This window comes from Salvia splendens, chromosome 5 (genome assembly GCF_004379255.2).
Source record: "Salvia splendens isolate huo1 chromosome 5, SspV2, whole genome shotgun sequence".
Taxonomy (NCBI): Eukaryota; Viridiplantae; Streptophyta; class Magnoliopsida; order Lamiales; family Lamiaceae; genus Salvia; species Salvia splendens.
Window position 1 is genome coordinate 6204886 of NC_056036.1, and position 23560 is coordinate 6228445.

The 23560-nt window shown below is 36.3% G+C and overlaps 1 protein-coding gene across 1 annotated transcript; it reads left to right on the forward strand.

Moving 5' to 3' along the window:
- The first annotated feature begins 12821 nt into the window (after window positions 1-12821).
- On the forward strand, window positions 12822-19749 carry LOC121805511 (pre-mRNA-processing factor 19 homolog 1-like). Its single transcript, XM_042205395.1, has 18 exons — window positions 12822-12976; window positions 13064-13149; window positions 13849-13920; window positions 14039-14101; window positions 14757-14843; window positions 14923-15070; window positions 15154-15275; window positions 15450-15566; window positions 16635-16730; window positions 16849-16908; window positions 17460-17534; window positions 17965-18069; window positions 18190-18309; window positions 18400-18477; window positions 18557-18653; window positions 18809-18860; window positions 19141-19211; window positions 19330-19749. Exons 1-18 carry the CDS (start codon window positions 12964-12966, stop codon window positions 19446-19448), a joined length of 1581 nt encoding a protein of 526 aa, XP_042061329.1. The 5' UTR covers window positions 12822-12963; the 3' UTR covers window positions 19449-19749.
- The last annotated feature ends 3811 nt before the right edge of the window (window positions 19750-23560 follow it).

Here is a 23560-nt window from a genome sequence, read left to right on the forward strand (position 1 = left end):
TTTTTGTTAAATCTTAGAATTTGTTGGAAATGGATCCAAGCCTTCAAGCAACGTTCATGGCCTATACATCTGCAATGGGGTGTGATCCTCGTGATTCAGAAACTGGGATTATCTAAAAAGTATTGTATTCTGTTGCAAAGACGATGCAATTGTTATGGACACTTTCTATTTGTTTGAGCGCGCTCACCTGGACAAGATGAATGATGAACTCGAGAAAAAATTGAGATTTTATTTTTAAAATTGTAGTTTTTAAATTTAAATTGATGCAATTTTCTATTTTCAAATAATTGGGATTTTAGTTTTAATAATAGTTGTGAAATTGAGTTGCGGCTGAAAATGAAGCTACTTGCATTGCAGATGTTGGGGCTGAAATTACAAAAGCTGACGTGGCAGCTCAAAAATGGGATCTTCGGGATGCATCAAGGATGTCCTAAAAATGCATTAGAACTTTGAGAGCTAATTATACCAAAAAAAGGCAAATAAAATTCTGTTCGATATAATAGAATCAAAATATGTACTAGTATTAAACTAAATACTAGTTCACACACTTATTCTATAATTCACACCTTATTACATGTGGAGCAACGAAGAAATCTAGCCACATATGCTAATATAAATTATACCACCAATACTGAAAACTGTACATCATATAGTGATCTTTAATTGTTGATGGTAGTTTTTCTCTGTTGGAAGATCTTCAAATATCCTGCACAATCAAAGAAGAGATTATAAGGAATCAAGGGAGAAGATTAGGGGAAATCAATCACACACAATTAGGAAGATATTGTACATGGTTATACCATAATTATGCTTACCTTGTATAGTTCTTCCTAGGCCTATATTACCAATGTACAAAGTTAGTGTGAATAATATACAAGAATTATCCCTAATACCTAGTTTCTACATGGCATCCGAGCAGGGGCTCAGGAAACCTTCATCATAGCCCAGAAAACTATACCTTCCTCGACCTAAAAGGCGAGAAGAATAACCAGCCAAAATGGCAGAAGACAAACCAGAAATCACCGAACCAGTAGCCGAGAAAATCAGATCAAGCAAGAGTGTTACCGTAGCCTTCAAACTAAACGGCCCAAACTACCCACTGTGGGCACGTTTAATGAAAGGTATCCATAGGCGGCCAAGGAGTCTACCGCCATATATCTGGTGTCCCACCTCCACCACAGCCGGGGGAGAAAGGGTATACCGATTGGGAGGAGATAGACTTGATAGTCTTCTCTTGGATTATCGACAATATGGAAACCAATATCATTGCCGATTTTGCGCATCACCAAACGGCGAAAGCGTTATGGGATACACTAGCCGTAACCTATGCAAGTTCGGCAGATTCGTATCTCATATACGACCTGCGAGACAAGGCGAACAGAATTATGCAAGGATAATCAACATTGGAAGCATACTGGAGCAAACTCCATGGATTGTGGATCGACATTGATCGATGCCCACACAAAACAGTAGATTGCTGCGATAAAGGGATAGCACTGTACCGAGATATCAAGGCCGAGTTAAGGTTGTTCAAATTTCTTACCGGATTAAACGAGATATACGACTGGATCCGACGCGAGATTCTCAAGGAGAATCCCTACCCCTCAGCCGACGTAGCGTATGGATGGGTGAAACGGGAGGCGGCTCGACTCAAGATCATGTCGCCGGCATCCGATTCGACCTCCATCACCGTCGGGAATGAGATATCATCGGGGGTCGGATTCGGGTTCGGAGCGCACGAGTACCGTCCACCACAGAACAGAGGACAACCATCGACGCAACGCAGCACCACCAACCGCCGGGGAAACAACCGACCGGACAAATCCAAACTTTGGTGCTCCCACTGTGGATTGCAAAAACACACAAAGGAAACTTGCTTCCAATTAGTAGGGTATCCAGAGTGGTGGGAGGAGGAGAAGGATGGAAAGGAGAAGGTAGCCATCGGAAAAAGCAGCGGTGGCCGAAACCAGACAGAAGGGGGACGAGAGGCATCAGCCTTCCAAGAAAGGAAATCCGATACCGGAGGTCTCCTAACCGACGGTGGCGGACGCAGCGAGAGCGGCGGTGGTGGAGGGAAAACAGCCGAGGCGATGATCGTCTCATTCAGGCTCGACGGCGGGGAAACTGGAGGTAAAGGGTTAGGGTTTGCAAGCCCTAACCCTCATAACCTTGTTTTTTGTATTAAGCCCCCTAATTTAGGAAAATGCAAAATATACCCCCATTCCAGAAATTATGCTGTTATTAGACCCCAGAATGTTAATAATCGCATAAGTGACCCCATTATTTGCAGAAACTCCTTTGCACCCCTAGAAAATCTTTCATATGCTTTTGAAGCCCGAGATGGTGAAATTAGTAACGAGACGGGGGTGGATTTTTTACTGTGGGGCAACCGACACTATGTCCTATGATAGGAATGATTTTGTGGAAATCCATAAAACACCTAAGTCGCACATTAAGACTGCAAATGGAGGGGTAACACCAGTGGAAGGGGCGGGAACTATAGAAATTTTTCCTAATGTGCATATTCTCAATTGCCTCTATGTGCCTAAACTGTCTCAAAAGTTGATGTCGATAAGTCACGTGACTAAGAATTTAAACTGTTCACTCCTGATGCATCCAAACTTCTGTATGTTACAGGATATCCGGACGGGGAAGATTATTGGACGTGGCACTGAACGTCACGGGCTCTACTTTGTGGATGAGATCGCTCGACGAGATGGTGCGGCGATGCTTGCTCACGGTACCACTAATCAAGATACTTGGCTCTGGCACCGACGGATGGGACATACCTCTCCGGGTTATTTAAAATCCTTATTCCCTAAACTTTTTGTTCCAAAAAACTTTTCTTGTGAAGCCTGCGTTTTGGCCAAGAGCCACCGGAACTCATTTAAACCTAGTGATACTCGTGTTGAGACTGTTTTTTCTCTAGTTCATTCTGATGTGTGTGGCCCAGCGCCTATAGGAACGAGCTTTGGATTTAAATATTTTGTGATATTTGTTGATGATTGCAGTAGAACTATGTGGGTTTATTTCATGAAACACAATTCTGAAGTATACGATAAATTCGTGTTATTTTATAAAATGGTTCAAACTCAATTTCAGACATCTGTCAAAATCCTTCGTTTAGATAATGGGGGGGAATTTTTAAACACTTCAATGACAAAATTTTTTGAAGAAAATAGTACACCAAACCTCTTGCTCCCACACACCAGAACAAAACGGTGTGGCAGAACGGAAAAACCGAATCATCCTATTTGACTCGAAAGTACCCCCATCTTTTTGGCATGAAGCCGTAGCCACCTCCGTCTACCTCCTTAACCGACTTCCCACAAAAACCCTGAACCGGAAAACTCCTCTCGATCACCTGTCCACCTTAACCAAAATACCCTCTGCCCTATCCTTACCACCTAAAACTTTTGGATGTTCTGTATATGTCCATGTTTCCAAGCATGAAAGAAATAAATTTTCACCATGTGCCATTAAATGTGTTTTCATGGGGTATGGGATTAACCAGAAAGGCTATTGGTGTTATGATCCTAAAACCAAACGAGTGATTACCACCATGAACTGTAACTTCCTCGAAACCGAATTCTACTACCACCTTGGGACTCAGGGGGAGAGTGTGAGACAGGGGGAGACCCGAGAAAATGACTCCCTTCAGTGGTATGTGCCAAGTAACTTCGATTCGGACCTAACAGGGCAAGCTGGCACTATTCCTGAGCTGATCCCGTCTGCAGAGACGACCCTGACAACGCTTCTGCCGCGTTCCTCTGATCCAACCGTAACGGAATCCGAGGTAATATCTAGTCCGAATCATGAAACTTCAGATACTATTTCTGACTCACTTGGTACAGAAGAAGAAGAAGAAGAAGACACTATTATTGATCAGGATACCGGGCAGTATGTGATTCCTCCAAGAAGTACGAGAGGGGTTCCGCCCAAAAGATACTCCCCGGAGCCTAGAGAGAGGAAAAGTAGATACTCAGTGGCCAACTTCACCAAAGCCAACTTATCCAAAATGGCACGGGCATTCCATGCAGCACTGTGTGAAGAAGACATTCCTAGAACCTTTGAAGAAGCCTTCAGAACCAAGCACTGGAGGGAAGCTATGTTAGTCGAGATGAAAGCACTGAGACGGAACGACACTTGGGAAGTATGCTCTTTACCCGATGGGAAACATACAGTGGGCTGCAGATGGGTCTTCACGATCAAACGAAGGCCAGATGGAAGTATTGAACGATACAAGGCGCGGTTGGTAGCAAAAGGATATACGCGGACCCAGGGAGTGGATTATTCTGAAACTTTCTCCCCCGTTGCAAAGATGAACACAGTACGTGTGTTGCTGTCTGTCGCAGCAAACAAAGACTGGCCACTCCATCAGTATGACGTCACCAATGCGTTTCTTCATGGAGAACTAAAGGATCCTATTTATATGGATGCTCCACCTGGCTTCACAGATGAATTTGGACAGGACAAAGTGTGCAAGTTGAGAAAAACTCTATATGGGTTGAAGCAGTCCCTGAGGGCCTGGTTCGGGAGATTCACGGACGTAATGAAGCGATACGGCTACAGGCAGAGTAACTCAGATCGCACCTTATTCATCAAACGGAGAGGAGAGAAGATCACTTGCCTTATAATCTACGTGGATGATATGATTATTACAGGGGATGATACAGAAGAAATGAACGATCTCAAGGGACATTTGGCTACAGAGTTTGAAATGAAGAATCTAGGAGATCTTAAATATTTCCTTGGGATCGAGGTTCTCAGATCTGGAAAAGGAATCTTCATTAGTCAACGGAAATATGTCCTTGACCTCTTGACAGAAATGGGGATGCTAGAGTGCAAACCGACAGATACACCAATTATGTAGAATCATGGACTTCAGATAATCAAAGGAGCTGCATCGACTGACCGAGGAAGGTACCAAAGGCTGGTGGGCAAGCTCATCTACCTATCTCATACTCGACCCGATATTGCATACGCGGTTGGGATACTTAGTCAGTTTATGCATAATCCACAGGAGGAGCACTGGGAGGCAGCACTTAGAGTAGTGCGCTACCTCAAGGGAACGGCCGGACATGGGGTACTATTCTGAAAAAATGGACATCTTGACATCCATGGATACACAGATGCTGACTGGGCCGGAAACCCAGTTGATAGACGATCAACTGGGGGATACTTCACATTCGTGGGCGGAAATTTAGTCACTTGGAGGAGCAAGAAACAAAAAGTAGTGGCTTTATCAAGTGCAGAAGCTGAATTCCGAGGCATCAAGAGTGGACTCACGGAGATTCTATGGCTCAGAAGAGTAATAAGGGAGCTAAACCTCGAATCACAGAAAACATGCAAATTACTCTGTGACAACAAGGCAGCAATCAGTATTTCGGAGAATCTAGTGCAACACGATAGAACTAAACACGTCGAGATTGATCGGCATTTCATAAAGGAAAACCTTGAAGAGAAGATAGTAGAAATCCCATATGTGAAGTCCGAGGATCAATTGGCAGACATCCTGACCAAAGCCGAATCAGTCAAGATCTTTCAAGAAATGTTGAGCAAGTTAAACTTCGGGAATCCCGTCGCTTAACTTGAGGGGGAGTGTTGGAAGATCTTCAAATATCCTGCACAATCAAAGAAGAGATTATATGGAATCAAGGGAGAAGATTAGAAGAAATCAATCACACACAATTAGGAAGATATTATACACGGTTATACCATAATTATGCTTACCTTGTATAGTTCTTCCTAGGCCTATATTACCAATGTACAAAATTAGTGTGAATAATATACAAGAATTATCCCTAATACCTAGTTTCTACAGAATCATCTTCTCTTTTTTGTCCATTGTACTCTTATTTTCATATGGAAAAATGAGAGATAATTGTTTTTCAATTTGGTTAGCTTTATTGTGAGAATAAGACGACAATGAGCATACCACATAGGGCTGGCAATTTTTGACACGACACGATAACACGACACGATAACACGACACGAACCGGCACGAAAATAATGGGTTTGGGTCAGAGCTTATTGGGTTCGTGTCCTTATCGGGTCGACCCGTTAAGGACACGAAAATTTCGTGTCGTGTTCGTGTCGTGTTCGTGTTATCCGTTAACAATACGTGTCCGTGTCGTGTTCGTGTCGGGTTCGTGTTATCCGTTAACAAATAATATTTTAATTGGTTTAACCATTATCAGGTCGTGTTGTTATCGAGTCGTTATCGTGTCATCTCGTGTACGTGTTGTTATCGTGTCATGTTGACCCGAATTGGTTCGTGTCGTTAATGGGTTCGTGTCGTGTTCGTGTCTGAGGGTTTCGTGTCGTGTTCGTGTTCGTGTTTGAGGTTTTCTTAACGGGTCGTGTTCGTGTGTGTTGTTATCGTGTTCGTGTCGTTATCGTGTCGACACGATAACGACCCGACACGCACGATTTGCCACCCCTAATACCACAGAACCCGAATCAATTAGGTTGAAGTAGATTTACACTTAATCAAAGGGAAGAACGAAGGACAATTGATAAAGTTGCCTTATATTTGATATGAATACGCGTGTGTTGATATATTGACTTTTTGGTCAGCCACACATTTTATATAAATTTTTATTTTAAGAAATATAAAAGTAAATACATTCATATAGTTTATAGAATCAAAGTTATGTCTAATAAGGACTACATCATGATATGATTAGAAAAATCCAACATTTCCTTCAATTGGTATATTTCCTAGTTTGGGATTCAAGAAGTTGGATAAGTTATCTCCAATCTTTTTGCTCAACATTCGGAGTTCTGTTGAATAATATGATCGGGGTGTGCAAATCATCGGCCACATGACCCAGTGAGGTGGGTCACAAAGCCTCATCAATGATATTGCTAATAGGATCCTCTATATCTCTCTATAGAATAAATAGATAGATTAAATAACAAGGTAATTTTACTAGTGAAAAGAGAATTTTCTACCTAAAATTGAGGAAAATTTGTGATAAACTAAAGGCTAATGTGAGAATAAGAAGATACAAACATTGACAAAGTCTTTGTTGTAGATAAAGATTATTGGCTATACTATCATAAATGCAATATTTATTAAATTCATTGATAATTTGGCATTTGATTTATATATTATATTTATTTATTTATTTTAATTGAATATCTTACCATATCTAGATATTGTCATTAATTCGTTCTTCAAAATAAAAATAACACACGTAACCAGCACCACAATATAATTAATCTATCAATATCTAAAGTGACAATTTTTTGGGAGCCCATGTGGCACACTTTTGAGCGGGAAAACTATCTATTGGACAAATAAAAAGGCAAATATTATTGGATAAAAATTGGTCCAATGAGATGCAGAAAAAATTGGCTTCAACGAGAAGTTTAAGACATTTATATAGACACAACATTAATTGAATCTGGAATTTTTATGGACTGATTTTCTGAATTTTGATTGCAGCATAGCATGGTGCTTGGAATCCGGCGACAGCTCAGACAAGAGGGCGGCAGGATGAGGGAGATGGGGCAGTGGCAGCAAGGCGGCGGCTGGCGGATTCATTCAAAGATTTGATCTTTAGCCGTGGGAGAATAAGAAAAAGGAGAGAAAAACAGAAAAGTGTCAGGAGTGGGGAAATGAGGGAGAGAAATTGAACCTTCATTCAAAAGGTCATTTTTATATATAATCCAATCCATTTTTATATATAATCCAATCCAAAATTGAACCTTCAATTCCCTCGGCAGCCTATTCATTCTCAGACCAAAATTCCCGAAGATCCGAGAGCGAAAATTCCATAGAGCATTGCTTGAAGACAATGAATATGGACGCTACACCGGAGAAGATGGAGGACTTACCAGAAATTTCAAAAGATGAAGCATGAAGAAGAGGATGGAGGCGTCTGCTGGACGACGGCGACACCAAGGCTGGCGGCGCCGGGTCGCCGTGGAGTGAAGAGAGGAGACGACAGACAGTGGGCGCATGGCACTGATGATCGACGGACGTATTCCTACCATCGTGAGAGTGAGCCGACGGACGGAGAAGAAGAGGAAGGAGAGGGAGAAGTGTGGCGGCGGAGGATTCATTCACAGATCCGATCTTTACCCGTCGAAGAATAAGAAAAAAAAAAGAGGAAAAGAGAAATCCGGCGAGGAAGCGTGGTGGAGCGGCGAGGCAGCACGGAGGAGTGGCGAGGAAGTAGCGGTGGAGGAGCGACGCGACAGGGCGGAAGTAGCGGCGGCGAAGCAGGCTGGTGGGCGCGGCGGCGGCGAAAAGCGATTCCCGCCGATTGAGAGGGGAAAACAGGGTGAGGCGGGAAGGGGGCAGGGAGGGAGAGAGAGAGACGGGTTTTGTATCATGTAGGGTTTGTAGGGAGTATTATTTTATATAGGAGTATATATTATTTAGGTTTAATTTGACTATTTATTAAATTTTAATATAGTAAAATTTTTAAATAATTTTTTATAATTAAGTAATTATATTTATATATTAATTTCCTTTTATTTATATAAAAGTTGGAATTATGCTAGAGAATTTAATTTGTCATTCTATTTTGATTAAAACTAAAATTTATTCATTATTGCAATCTTTTTTCTCTGAATTACTTTATAAGGTAAACGACAACACAAATATTTAATCTTTTCCATTTTCATCCTACATTTACTCAATTAAAATATTTAAAATATTTTAATTAGTCTTCAATTTAATATTTTAATTAGGCTCCAACTAATTAAATAATACTACTAAGTTTATATAATAAATTATGGAATTTGATGAAATTATAGATATTTTAAATGAATCTAAACTTATGAAGTTCGTATAAATTCTTAAGAATAAAGTACTGAGCTAAGATGTGACTATTTGGTAATCCAAAATTTCTATCTTCGCTTCTCAAATAAGTTTTAAACTTCAATGATCTAATTTAATCATATGTTTAAATTACTTTCACTTATTGTTTGTTTTGATAAAATGTTTTTAAAAATTGTTGATTGGTACCTATAATTTTTTGACATGCATTTATTGTAAGTTTTATTACGGTTGAAATTTTTTTAAAACAATAATACTTATAAAATAATAAAAATTATACGATACATTAAAAGATTGATAAAGGCATGATAAAAAATTACATAACTAAAATGTTTGTATTAAATAAGATACTATTAACCAAGTTTAGGTATCAAAACTAATAGTACTAGGGATCATTTTTTTATAAAGTATGTCTAATGATATTTTTAAATGTTTACCATTTGTATTTGTTATAATTGAGTTGATTTTGATTTATTTTTACTATATAAGTTAATGTTTTTTATGACTTTGAGTTGTATTTGTTATAATTGAGTTGATTTTTGTTTATTTGTTATAATTGAACGTATGTATGATCGAAAATGTTGCTTGATAGGCACTTTATGGTAAATTTTTTAATAATATTATTATTATTACTACTATTATAATTATTATTATTTCTATTATTACTATTGTTATTAATATTATATGCTTATTAACATTGTCTCAGTGTTTATTTTTGTAGATATAATTGGCGTTGTCGTCGACCTCGACAAGGTTATCTCACAATCTAATTCTCTGTTCATCGATATTAAAATTGTTGATTCACAATGAGTATTGAATCATCATTTTGTTTATATTTTCTGTTTAATATAATTTTTTAAGTTACTTTGGTTGCAGGCATTATATAGTTTTAGTTGTCCACTATGAGAAAGTGTTATAGATTCATATCTTGAGAAAATGGAAAATACCGTAGGGCAGATTCCTGTTGTATTAATATAGTCTATGTATATTATTTTGCAGAATTTCAGAATATTGGTGATGCTTTGCGTATATATTTTTTCGGATATTATTAAATCAATAGTTAGAAAGTTTAAATATTTTATAAAGTTAATACTTATTACATTTAAAATTACATTCATATCAAATGAATTGAATATAACAAATTTTTTGGGTGTTATTTTTATAAATGTTGATCCTTTATTAATTAAGAAACGCATTATTTTTACAAATTAATTTTACATAAGTTACAATGACATTATGTTATTAATTGGAAATTTTATTGTTATTTTGAGATACATTAATTCATTAGTAAATAAGAAGCACATCATATTTGCAATTTAATTTAGCGCGTGATAGAGAAAGACGGAGGAGAAAAGCTTTGACGAAAAATTTGGAAGAAAAATACCGAAATTGAAGAGTTTAGAATGTACAAGTGAATTTGGTGAAGAAGGCGGTGCCCTCTTTCGTGAGAAATTGTAGAGTTTTGTATAGCTTTTGATTATTATATTGTACGCTAAATTTATATTTAAAAATTTAGTACTCATATATTCTTTGTATGTATTTGTTTAGTTGTTTATTTGTTAGTTCTACTGCTTAAAAATACATGAAATAAATAATTGACTTAATTTATTTTGAGTTTCTATATAGAATGATTAAAAGTTATATTATTAGATTACGCAATTTTTAGATTTGGATGTATTATTTTTTAAAATAATTAATTACAAGTAATAGTGTTGTAATTAAAATGTGGTATATATGTGGTTTATTTATTTTTTGTTATCTAGAAGGTTTTTCTCATGATGATGTCTTTTTGGAACCTCCACCAAACTTTTGGAGTGCATGCTCTTCCTATCTTCTATAAATACTTTGATGCCTTTGTTTTTCAATCATCCAAACACATTCAAAATCTGAAAAGAAAAACACCATCTAGCATCTTAAAGTTTCCTGTTCGGTTAAAGAAAACATTCATTTGTTTCGGCTCTTATGTACTAGAATATTTAAATAAGCCAATTAAAGTGTCTACTAATTTTTGTGTTGGGGCAAAAAAGATGATAACTTTTTTTTTATGCTAATTTGTTTGGTGGCTTTTTAGGTTTTAATTTTGTACTAATATTCTTTAAATTATTAATGTAATTTTTTTATTATTATTTTTAACTTTTTAGTAAATTATTTCTATTTCTTTTAATTTGAAAAGTAATAATAATTTAATTATATATTATTTATTATTTTTCTACTAATTTTGATTTATATTTTGTAGCTAATGTGGGTGGATCGTTTCAAAGTCCTATAGTTAATGTTGTTTTTTATGAACGTACATCATCTATTGTCAATGAGAGCATTTTAGAATCATCGATTTGAATGAAGATTGATGTATTTCCGTATTACTGCTTGGTTTGATTATTAGATTGTAGTTTTCTACACTCAATAATTGATAGTTGAAATTATTGTAACTTTTATAAACGATTGGTAATATTTTACCAAAAAATTTTTGTTGTGTATTTGAATCATAAATATAAATCTTAAGCTTTATTAAACCAAATAGAATTTAATCCAAATCATATAGTCGAAGTTTAAAGATCTTTTGGCTCCACATTGTATAAACTATATTCAGTAAAATGTTTCTTACCTTTTCAGATTATTTGTATTGTTTATGCTTGTGCATGCACTAGAAACAAGATTTGTTCCATCGTTCCAAAGTTGCTTTGATTGAGGTTCAGTTCTTTTTAGTTCCTGTAGTGTACTTGAAACGTATACTCCATATGTCCACGAAAAATAGTCTCATTTTGCTATTTTGGGATGTCCACAAAAAATAGTCTCATTTCGTAAAATGGAAAGTTTCTCTCACATACTTTTTCACTTTTTCTCCCCTCTTCATAATTTACCTACTTATTCTCTCCATCTCTCTTACCTTATCAATTTCTCATTAGAACTTGTGTCGTCCACAAATAATAGTACTATTTTCTGTGGACAAAGGGAGTATTAATTTTTTTAAAAAATTTTATGTATAACATTCTTTGAAATAGTAGTTTATGATTATATGAACATTGAGCACATGTAAAATAGTTATAAGTATTGAGGGATGCTCAATATTAATACATTTTTCTGTTAGTTTACAACTTCAGTCTTTAGTTATAGACATCATGTAAACCTTTTTTATAATGTTTTTTTATTAGCCATTTATTCTTTGTCACAAGCATAATTATACAATTTTTATCATCTAATTCTTTTTTTGTTCATTTATCTTAAAATTCTCTGAAAGTTTTATGGCCCGTGCATAGCACGGGTGGTAAAACTAGTTATTTATAATATGAAAGTTGATTTACTTGTTTGAGATAGATCTTATACTTTATTAGAACTATATTAAATTTTTATTTTTATACCTGGCTATTTGACAAATTATATTCTAAACTTTTCCACCTATTTTATTACTAAGACCTATTGAAATTTAGAGTATTTCGTAGGGGTGTGCATTCGGGTTTCGGTTCGGTTTTTTGTCAAAACCTAACCAAAACCGAAAAATCGAATTTAGTTCAAAATCCAAACCGAACCGAACCCGAAAAACCGAAAAACTGAAACCGAAAAACCGAAAACCGAACTTAAAAAACCGATAAACCCGAACAAAACCGAAAAAACCCGAAAAAAAAACCGAAAAACCTGAAAAAAAAATATATAATATAAATTTATATTTATATATGTGTATTTTATTTTATTTTATATATACTAATAGAATATTTATATATAATATAAAATTAATAATACATATAATATATATTATATAGTAGAATATATTAAAAGAATATATATATTATATATAATATAATATATTAAATTAATAGAATATATATATAATTCGGTTTTTCGGTTTTTCGGTTTTTTCTTCGCCCGAACCGAACCGAACCGAACCGAAAAAACCGAACCGAATTTCAAAATTTCGGTTTGGTTCGGTTCGGATATTCGGTTTCCGGTTTTTTTCTCACCCCTAGTATTTCGAAATTATTTATTTTTAAATTTGTATGCCAGGTAGCGCATTCGACGTGCCATTAGCATAAGCGTTCTGGCATTATCAATTTCGCCCCTCCAAACTTATATACTCTGAATCGAGATTTTAGTGTCTTCGCCTTCTCCCTCTCACTATTTTACTCTCGCCGGACCATAAACCCTAGCGCTTATAGACCAAATCAACATACACCATGAATTGTTCAAGTAAATCTACCATATACACTCTTGCAACCAACATCCACATTTAAATTGCTTGTGTTTTGTGTTTTACACGCTATATTTTCTTCGCAGTTTCTGGCGAGGTGCCGGAGGAACCTGTTGTCTCGAAAATCTCCGGTCTCCTTTTCGAGAAGCGCTTAATTGAGCGTCACATCTCGGTTTGTGTTTTCCTCTCCTTTTATTTTCAGTACTCTGTAGCATTTCTATGTTAAATATGCTTGTTTACACCTGCTGTTGATTGATTTCATCTGGCCTTTGTCTATTTTCAATTTTGTTTAATTATGGCGTGCTTGGTTACCTGGAAAACTTATCTAGGATGGATATTTGAAATTTTCGGAGGGAATTTTGGCATGTTTGATTTCTGATACCTCTCATTGTAGTGAGTAATAGAATGACTATTTTAAGTGGACTTTAAGAAGTTTGTTTTGAGTTAGACTTTCAATTCTTCAATTCACAATATTATTGTTATCCATTTTAGTATACAAGACGGTGAAGTTCTATACGAGTCATTTAGCCCCTTAAGGAATACTTGAATTGAATCATCCTTTCATTGAACATGGATAAGCTTTTCCTTCAATCTTCCACAGTGCTGGTTCTGCTGGGGATATTTCTAATTTTTGAAACATTCAGTGAAGGCTTGTTTTTTAAGAGATAAGATTCGAATTATTGTCCTAAGTCAGTCCAAAAGAGCTGTAGGATTATATATATCCAGGTGATCTTTTGCTATTTTTTGTTCCCCTGAAGTCTTAATCTTTTTTATTGGTGAAGTATGTTAGTAAATGTATTAGTGATGGAAGACACCATTACTCATGTCTTCTTGTCCTTTTCAATTCTATCTTATGTTTCTATTTGATCAGGACTTTGGTAAATGTCCCATTACTGGAGATCCTATGACAATGGATGATATTGTACCCGTGAAGACTGGGAAGGTATGATTGTGGGATGTCTAATAGTAGTTTGGATGGACATTAGCTCCCTTTGTTTCAGTTGTTGTTTATTTCTTATAGCAATCATGTTTATATTTTGAGCTTGATTATTTTGTGCCAGATAGTGAAGCCCAGGCCAATGCAAACTGCTAGTATCCCTGGGATGCTGGGAATGTTTCAGATAGTATGTGTTTCTCTTTCTGAACTTCTTTAACATTTTTTCATAGTCCCCTAAAACTATTGGATGTTTGATATATATTTCATCAATTTGAACTTGGGAGACTCATGTTGCAAGTTCTCGCATGAGAAGAAAAATCTGTGTTAATGAGATAAATGGTGTTTACTGCATTTTGAATCTTTTGATGGTTTTGTTTTTAGTTACATCCTGTATCTGGCTTTATCCTATATAAGAAAAATGTACTTTTCCCTATACAAATTCAGCATTGTTCCTGCATAGATGAAATACTTTATATGCTGCTTATTATAATCATTGAACTTCTTACTTAGTAATAGCGAAACAAGCACAGAAGTTTAATTAAGCTACAATGAGAATGCTGTCATTTAATTACTCATGAGTTGCATTTGTTGATATTGGACGGAGACACTTTGCAAGTACTAGTATTTGCTTCAAAAAAATTCATTGATGTATATCTTTCAGCTCGTTAGAGGAAATAATTGGCCTACTGGAATGTAATGTTGCCTTGTTATTCAATCGATTCCCACTTTTTTCCCTATTTGATAGTATACTCTATTAGTTTTATTTACAAATTAGCTTAGACATTAAGATGCAAATTTGAACTTTAACACTTCTTCTTTTCTTCTAATTTCATTTACATTAGGAATGGGATGGTTTGATGCTATCAAATTTTGCATTGGAGCAACAATTACATACTGCCAGGCAAGAGCTGAGCCATGCGTTGTATCAGGTGTGGATTTGTCAACCTGTAGCTTCATGAAGTTGGCATGGTACGTAAATTTTACTAACATTTACTTTGATCCTTGCAGCATGATGCGGCATGTCGTGTTATTTCAAGGCTGAAGAAAGAAAGAGATGAGGCAAGAGAGTTATTGGCACAAGCTGAAAGACAAATACCCATGTCAGTGGCTGCACAAGATACAGTGAATGCTGCTGCTTTAAGCAATGGGAAAAGAGGTTCTTGTTTTTTGAGATTGAAGTCCATTCTATTTTTGAGCTTGTGCGGGGTTGTCTTGTTCATTTTTCAATTATGCTTGTAGCAATTGAGGATGGTGAGATGGGTCCTGATGGGAAAAGGGTTCATCAAGGAATCTCGAATAGTATCATTTCTGAGCTTACAGATTGTAATGCTGCCCTTTCACAACAAAGGAAAAAGCGACAGGTAAGTCCTGGATTAATCTAGTATTCTGCGGCTCCGACTCTTGTCATGTGGAGTGGCTTAAATCTAAATTTTCACAGAAACTTCTGTTTTGATGTTCTTGAGTTATTCCATAGATATTTATGTGATATTCTTTCATAGATATGTATGTGAGTGTGTGTTTGTGTGGTCTACCAGATACCATCAGCATTGGCTCCTATTGATGCTGTGGAGAGGTACACTCAACTCACTGTTAATCCTCTTCATAAAACCAACAAACCTGGGATTTTGTCGATGGACATCTTGTACTCCAAGGTATGGGAAGTTCACTTTTTATCTATATCTTTCTGTGATGGATTTCCTTATCAACAATTTGCTTCCATCCTATTGTGATGCCTCATCCATTTCTATCTTGTTCAAGTCTATTAAAAAAGTCAAGTTCTGATATATGCTCTAGGAAAAAAAAGCTCATATTCTTTGACATTGATAAACTCTTTGTTGGACAATACTCAACACGATCCCCAAAGAGATATATTATGTGTGGATGTTGGGCTGTTGGCCCATCTTATGATTTTAAGATGATGACTTTTGCTTTTTTTTGCAGATTTTCCTTGGGGGAAATAAAAATTAAGCTAAAAAAGAATGTTCCAATGCATGACATGCCTTATTGTCTGAATTAAGAGCCATTGGTGTAATAGCTTCTAGGAACATATTGTTTTTTTAATTTATATGTCCTGTTTTCTTTGTAATTTCAGTATGCTTTGGATGTTAGTTGAAAGCAAATGAGTGATTATTATGTTTTGTCTTATTTGTTGCACTAAGTGGAACTTAACTGTATTACTGACTTACTGTAGAGAGCCAATAGGATATTCCAACGTAAATTTATCTTCTGCACTTAATGGGGCTGCTGGATTTTAGTTTTGGCTCTCACACTTAACTACTTTTGTCCTGTTTTTTTCTGTCACTTTTTTGTTAATATGAATATGAACAAGTTATCAAATTGTACACGACAATGCAATGCTCTACTGAACTGTATACTTTTTACAAAATTAATCAGTTTCTGACACTTGTCTATATAAGATGCTACCATAATAAACATCAAGCTGCTGGCTTATTTACCATGATAGCTTGAACATTAAGTATGGAAGCCTCCAATTTATCAAACTATAATTGAATTCTTACCTGTAATAGATATCTGAAATTATTCAGTTCTAGTTTATAGATTGTCCATCTGTAACTGCTAAACATTGTTCAATTTGTACTATGGCATTGGTGGTAATTATTCTAGAGCTGTTAGCTTTCTTTGTATCTACTTTTGTCCTCGTTTTTTAAACTTTATTCTTACAAAGACATTTTGCAACTTCTTTTGGATGTTTCTCTTAGGATCTCATTGCCACTGCTGGGGCTGACTCGAATGCTGTAGTTTTTGATAGATCTTCAGGCCAAGTAGTATCTACTCTCAGTGGTCATTCAAAGAAGGTCTGCCTTAAATATTGTTTTGTCCTGAATGTTCCATTTTCTATCTCCCCCTGTTTTACTTAGTTTGAACTCTTTGACGATTGATGATGATGAATAACTTTCTTTGTTTTTTCTCTAGGTTACAAGTGTCAAATTTGCTGCGGAAGGTGAATTAGTAGTTACTGGTTCTGCTGATAAGGTAATACCAACCATGATTTCCCCCCATTCTATTAGCTGATTATTTACACTCTCATTTTCCTGCTATTTTATTATTCCATTACTCCATGTTTTATTAGTTGTTAGCTGATAACTTTCTCTGAGATTTTAATGCAAACTTCTCTCCTTTTAGGTGACTTAACATTACCGTACTCTGGACATGCAATTTGCTCTTGTAATTTTTATTGAGGCGTATTTGCTCTCATATTTATCTTTATCCTGTGATGATCTGAAACTGTGTCAAAAACTCAAATTACTATGAGAGAGAACATTATAATCTCTTCTTCTGAAGAAACCTCTTCTTGTTAGGCATGCACTCTGTTATCTATTATTTAATAGTCAGAGTGTCCCAAACAGCTTTTGGTCAAATAAGCCTCTTTAATGTAAAACTGCGAAGAGGAAAAGGAGCGTTCTGTGATTTCCTGGTACAATGTGAAGTGCTTCGTAAACTATATGGCACTTATTACCATTCTGCTACTTACAATTTCTACAAGCTGTGTACTGTGCAACATCATATTTTTCTACTTATTGCAGACAGTTCGTGTATGGAGAGGGTCTGAAGGTGGAGATTTTGATTGTAGGCACATTTTGAAGGATCATACTGCTGAGGTAATTAATTTGTATGCTGGTTGGTGAATTGTAAATCTTATACAATTTGTTTGCTGGGTTCTCATGCATTGCATTCTACTTCTCTCATGCATAGCACCCTGATATTCGCTTTTACTTGATCACTCTAGTTGAAAGACATGTATTTCATAACTCTTCACACACAAGTAATATTGCAATAGCAAAGATGTTTAGAAAACAAAAACCAAAAATAGCACTTAGTAGCAGCTAACTAGCTACTGAATGTGAGTCAAAGTTTTCTCAAGAGCGAATTATGATTTGGGTTGTGAAGAAATTGACAAAAATTTACTTCTTTGCAGAAAATTAGAGTGCTTTCTTTTTTGTTTGATCATTCTTTTGCAGTTTTTAAAATCTTCACACTCTTGATTGCTTTCTACCTGATTTTGTTTCGCTCAATACATTTGTATGATAGGTGCAAGCTGTTACAGTCCATGCAACCAATAACTACTTTGTCACTGCTTCTCTTGATAATACATGGTGCTTCTATGAACTTTCTTCAGGTTTATGTCTTACTCAGGTACCCCCACCTTTCTCCAACTTTATACACAAAAGGAACCAAATATATTCTGCCTTTTTCATTTTATTTCTGTTTAAGTTGGGAATTTTACTTCTCACTTGTGTTATATGGTCTTTGCAGGTTGAAGATACATCAGGATCTGCTGAGGGATACACATCAGCAGCCTTTCATCCTGATGGTCTTATCCTTGGAACGGGTACTTCTGGAGCAGTTGTTAAGATTTGGGATGTAAAAAGTCAGGTGCATATTCATCTATATGAATTTCTCATCTATTTCGTTATTTCCTTGTTTGATTTTTCATTTAATCTAGTTGCCATTGGCAATGTGCAGGTAAATGTTGCAAAATTTGATGGGCATATAGGGGCTGTAACAGCCATATCATTTTCAGAGAATGGTTACTTCCTGGCGGTAGGTTTTCCTTTCATTGAAAGTGGATGATGTGACATCCAAGTTTTTCATGCCTACAATACCATGTTTGAACTTTCAGACCGCAGCACAAGATGGAGTTAAGCTTTGGGATCTGCGCAGGCTGAAAAATTTTAGGACTTTTTCCCCTTATGATGAAAATACACCTACACAATCAGGTTATTTTTGTATATTGATGGCTCTGCATGTTGGTCATCATATGCATATTTCAGAGGTTAAGCAGTATACTACTCTATTATAAGATAGTGTACAAGAAAACCTGCAAGATTGATTAGTTTTCTAATTCCTCACTTGAGAGCTTCTGCTTTTGCAGTGGAATTTGACCATAGTGGAAGTTACCTTGCTCTAGGAGGATCAGACATCAGGTATTGTACTGCCCATTATTTGGTTCAAGTTAACATGTTAAATAAAGGAATTAAAAGTAACATAACATCCACTTGTATCGTTCTCCTCTCTACACCTAGAAGAAACATATGTAATCGATTATATCAGGGATATTCTGTTTTCTTTAGTTTTTTCAAAGTTCTTCAATCTGATTGCAGTTGTCATACAGAGTTACAAACATATCAAGAAGATTTAAAGTGATAACTATGTTTTCTTTTTTGGTGATTGTGAATGCTTCATTTCATCTATGGTATATTACAGAGTCTATCAAGTCGCAAACGTAAAATCTGAATGGAATTGCATTAAAACATTCCCTGACCTGTCTGGCACAGGTATATTCCTCATCCTCCCTGCGAATATTAATTGTATCTTAGCTTCTCAACATTGCTTGTGGTGCTAATGGTATTTAATTTCTCAAACTGTTGGGCTTTATATCACTCATGGGTGCAGGCAAAATAACAAGTGTTAAGTTTGGCACTGATGCAAAATACGTGGCTGTTGGGTCAATGGATAGAAATCTCAGAGTATTTGGGCTGCCTGAGGAGCACGATGATCAATCACAGACATGAAGCATTTATTGTGTATTCCAATGATGATTGCAATGCTCTGAAAAAAGTGAGTCTTTATATGGTCCTGTTTAATCCACACAATGGATTTTTCGCGGCTGGGGATCTGAAATAGGACCGACTTCAAGAGGCTTTTTATTTGGAACACAACCAAGAGGGACAAGAAATTTGAGTATTACATTCAAGTGGCTGTTGTGTATGATAAGATTATCCCATTCCGAAATTGTTTAAATTAAATATAAGCTTCGATAATTGTAGGATATACTCTCTTTTTTTTCAATTCCAAGTGTTTCCTTATGTTTTACTTGTCACTTTTATGAAAGTGCCATATTTATATAGTACTTCGTCTTAACGATATTTGGTAACTTGGTATTGAATGCATGGACGTATAACCTATGGATAATTCAACTTTTAAATGGCGTTACATCCAAAAATCTACTTTCTCGAGGGGGAGGCGCCTCTTGCATCGAGTGGATCATAATTAGATACGATGTGCTTGAATCTGAAATCTTTGACCTTTAATTGCTCTATCACTAAGTTTTACAATTTTTTATTTTTTATTTTTGGTTTGACCACATGTATATTGAATGTGCCTTTGGCGGAATCCGACTAATCCTGCTCGACTGGATTTGTGGATTAAGGCCGAAAGTCTTTTCTAGTGGGTGGCGGGGTTTGAACCCGTAACCTCATCAAGGTCACCATAGTTATACACTCCTCTTTGAATCCAAAGAATGTGCAAAAGCGCGTACCAGCTTATGTAATGTAAAACAATAAATCCAAAGCATGCGCAACAAAGCATTCCATCGTAAGTAACGTAAAACAATGAATCCAATTTCCTTTCTGGAATTTCTTATGCAGAATATGTGACATAGATTTGATAATTATTCATCATCCCCCAATGGAATGAAGTCCTGACGTGAAAATTATTGTGTCATGAATATTGTAAATTCATATTAGTCACTTAATCATTCATGTAACTTATCATTTCAATTTGTTAAAACGATATCTACTTTTGAATTTTAATGAACGTTAAAACAAGCTCAATCTAAAAAATATCATTTCATCCAATCAAAAAATGTGTATCATACTAAAGTGACAATGCTTCCCGGCTATCATTTGTAAAATTAATAACAATTTTACACATAATTATATTTTAAACACTAAAATCAAGAAATCTATAAAATTAATACTAATAACTAGTATGTGCGATCCATTTTATTTTCTTTACACTTATTTTACATTGTTTAAAAAATTCTATGAAATGATAAACACTGTCATTATACAAAATCAAAAATTATAAATATATATAATAAAAATTTATTATAAAATATAAAATTAATAACTTTCAAAATAAAAAAATTAAGGCAGATATATTGATTAGTAAAATACTCAATAAAATAAATGAACCAACTAGAACTATCAAAAAAACCATCACAAATTAAGAATTAATATTTCTCTATTGTCTCTTCTACTCCAGTATGCCTCCATCTTATTTTCTCCTCGGTCTTTTATGCCCTTCTCCATCTATCTCCAGTAGGCTCACCTTCTTTGGTTATTGTGTCCAGCACTTTCATCGTTCTATATTGGCGCCATCTTCTCTATCATACTAGATTGCCTCCATATTAAGAAGTATGTAAGAACTTCAAACAAAAACAAAAATAACCACAACTAAAAGTATATGTTATCAACATATATATGTTCAACATCTTCAATTTATGTCCACTTATCTTAAATGAAACATTATCAATAATAAGTTTTCCCCCAAGAATTCATCATGCAAAATACTATCTTAGTGTTTCAATATATATACCTGATCGGTACAAAACCTGAACTGTCATGGATCCAAATTAGGGGTGGCAAATCGTGCGTGTTGTGTCGTTATCGTGTCGACACATAACGACACGATACGATAACAACAAATACGAACACGACCGGTTAAGAAAACTCCAAACACGAACACGACCCGCTACCCCCAGACACGAACACGACACGAACCACTTCGGGTCAACACGACACGATAACGACACTATAATAATATTATTATAATATATTAATATTATTTCTACTATTAAATTTTAAATTAAAATTTTAAAATAAATAAATAATTATTATTATTTTAATATATTAATATTATTTCTTAACGTGTAACACGAACACGACACGAAGTTTTCATGTCGTTATCGTGTCGACACGATAAGGACACGAACTCAATAAGCTTTGACACATACTGTAACACCCCGACTTTTTATACCCATGTTATTTCTTAAAAATTAATTAATTATTCTAATCCTGCAGTCAAATCCTCAGTCAACATGAACTTCTTCTCCTAACCTCATTCTACGTCAAATCCTCCGTCAACATGAACTCTTCTCCTAACCTCATTCTACACGGTTTATTCATCAATATCTCCATCTTCCCTAAAATCTCTCCAACCACCAAATCCATCAATATCTATCAGCGAGCAGGTATTCACCGCGAGGATGACGGCGGTGGTTGGATGTTGAGGAAACTGAGCGATTGGAGCAGCGGCTTCGGCGTCGCAGGCGACACGCAGAGAAAGAACGGTAACGAGCAGCAGCGGCGTGGCAGGCCGTCCCGGCGGAGCAGCAACGCCCGATCAGCGGCTGCTCGGTGATGACGGCAGACCGAGACAGCAACAGAGGCTTGAGATTGGGGCGGAAGCAATGCCACGACGCTGGTATTCGCCGTGAAGATATTGGAGGTGTGAACGACGGCACGAGTTCCGCCGTCGGGAGATGACTAGCGGCGATAACGCCGCGGTGGAGCAAGCATGACGGCGCTGTGACAGGAATTGAGACGGAGCCAGATGAGAGGCCGAGAGGGGGAACGGAGAGCGGAATGAGATAGATTCAGGTGGTGCGTTGGCGGCGTGGTTTCGAGCGGTTCGGAGTAGCGGCGAGATTGGACACCGGCGACGGTGTGACTGATGTTTGTTTCCAATTGGGAGAGAGTTTCCGATGAGAAGGTGCAGCGAGCTCGTCGCCATGAACGTGACAGCCGTGACGGAATTAAGAGTGAATTAAATGGAGAGAAATTGTTGCCTACGATGCAAATCGATTGAGACAGAATAGACAATTGGAATTGGAGTTCTCTGATTTTGGGATCTTCAAATTGGGAAGAAATTGAGGGGAGAGAGATGGGTGTCGAGTTTTGGAGAAGAAATTAGCTCCTTTTTATTTATTGTTGGGTCTTTTTAAATAGGTGGGTTAGGGAGTATTCAATTGATTTTGTTAGTTTGGGTATGCAGTTAGGAATATAAAATTAGTTGGGCTGATTTGAATACAAGAATTATTAGAGCTCGGACGGCCTTGAAAATAAATGAAAGAGAGGAGAAGTATGGATTCAAGGAAGAGATTTCTCCGCAGACAAAATTTGCAATCACAGTAAGGAATTCAAATTCAGAAAATTAGACGAACGAGGTGGGCTTGCTAACTAAGTATTTTGTGGGCTTTCGAACTAAAGTTTTACTGTGGGCTTTATATCCAACATTTTTCAAGTATGAGTTATGTGCTTAAATTCCAAATATGTTGTGTCATGCCGTATTTTGTTTTGAGGATGTGCCTATCTGATCACCCTAGTGGGGAGTGAGTCCCTACTAGAAGTTATGAGTTTAATCGAATTCGGGTTTGTCTAGGGAGTGAGTCTCTATTCAAGGTAGTGTACACAGAGGGGATCGTGCGCTATCTTTCGAGTTGACCGGTCCAGTGATCGAGAATGTGGCCACGTTCTCGTTTCACATATGAGGTTCAAATATGGTACGAGGAGAGAGAAAAATGGACTGCGCGGCCATACTTTTGTGCGAGAAAATGTTTTGGTGACATCTTTTATAAAACCCCGAGTTCACTTTTAAATGCTGACACAGTATTTTATAAAAATTATTTCGGCATGTGTTCACTGGGTATACATCAAGTACTCAGCCCTGCATTTATTTTTAAAAATGTGCAGGTCGAGCGTGACGGGCGTGATGGGTGTTGTTGAGCAAGACCGTTGAAGAAATTTAAGTGTCTAGAATGTGTCATGTCTTCACACGTGGCATATTCCTTCTCTCAAATGCTTCCGCTGAGTAGTTGTCATTCTTTTGAGATCTTGTATTG

Coding starts and splice junctions, on each gene's coding strand:
- LOC121805511 (XM_042205395.1), top strand. Junction 13,150..13,848: donor TAATTGAGCGTCACATCTCG/GTTTGTGTTTTC, acceptor CTATTTGATCAG/GACTTTGGTAAATGTCCCAT. Junction 14,844..14,922: donor TGAGCCATGCGTTGTATCAG/GTGTGGATTTGT, acceptor TGATCCTTGCAG/CATGATGCGGCATGTCGTGT.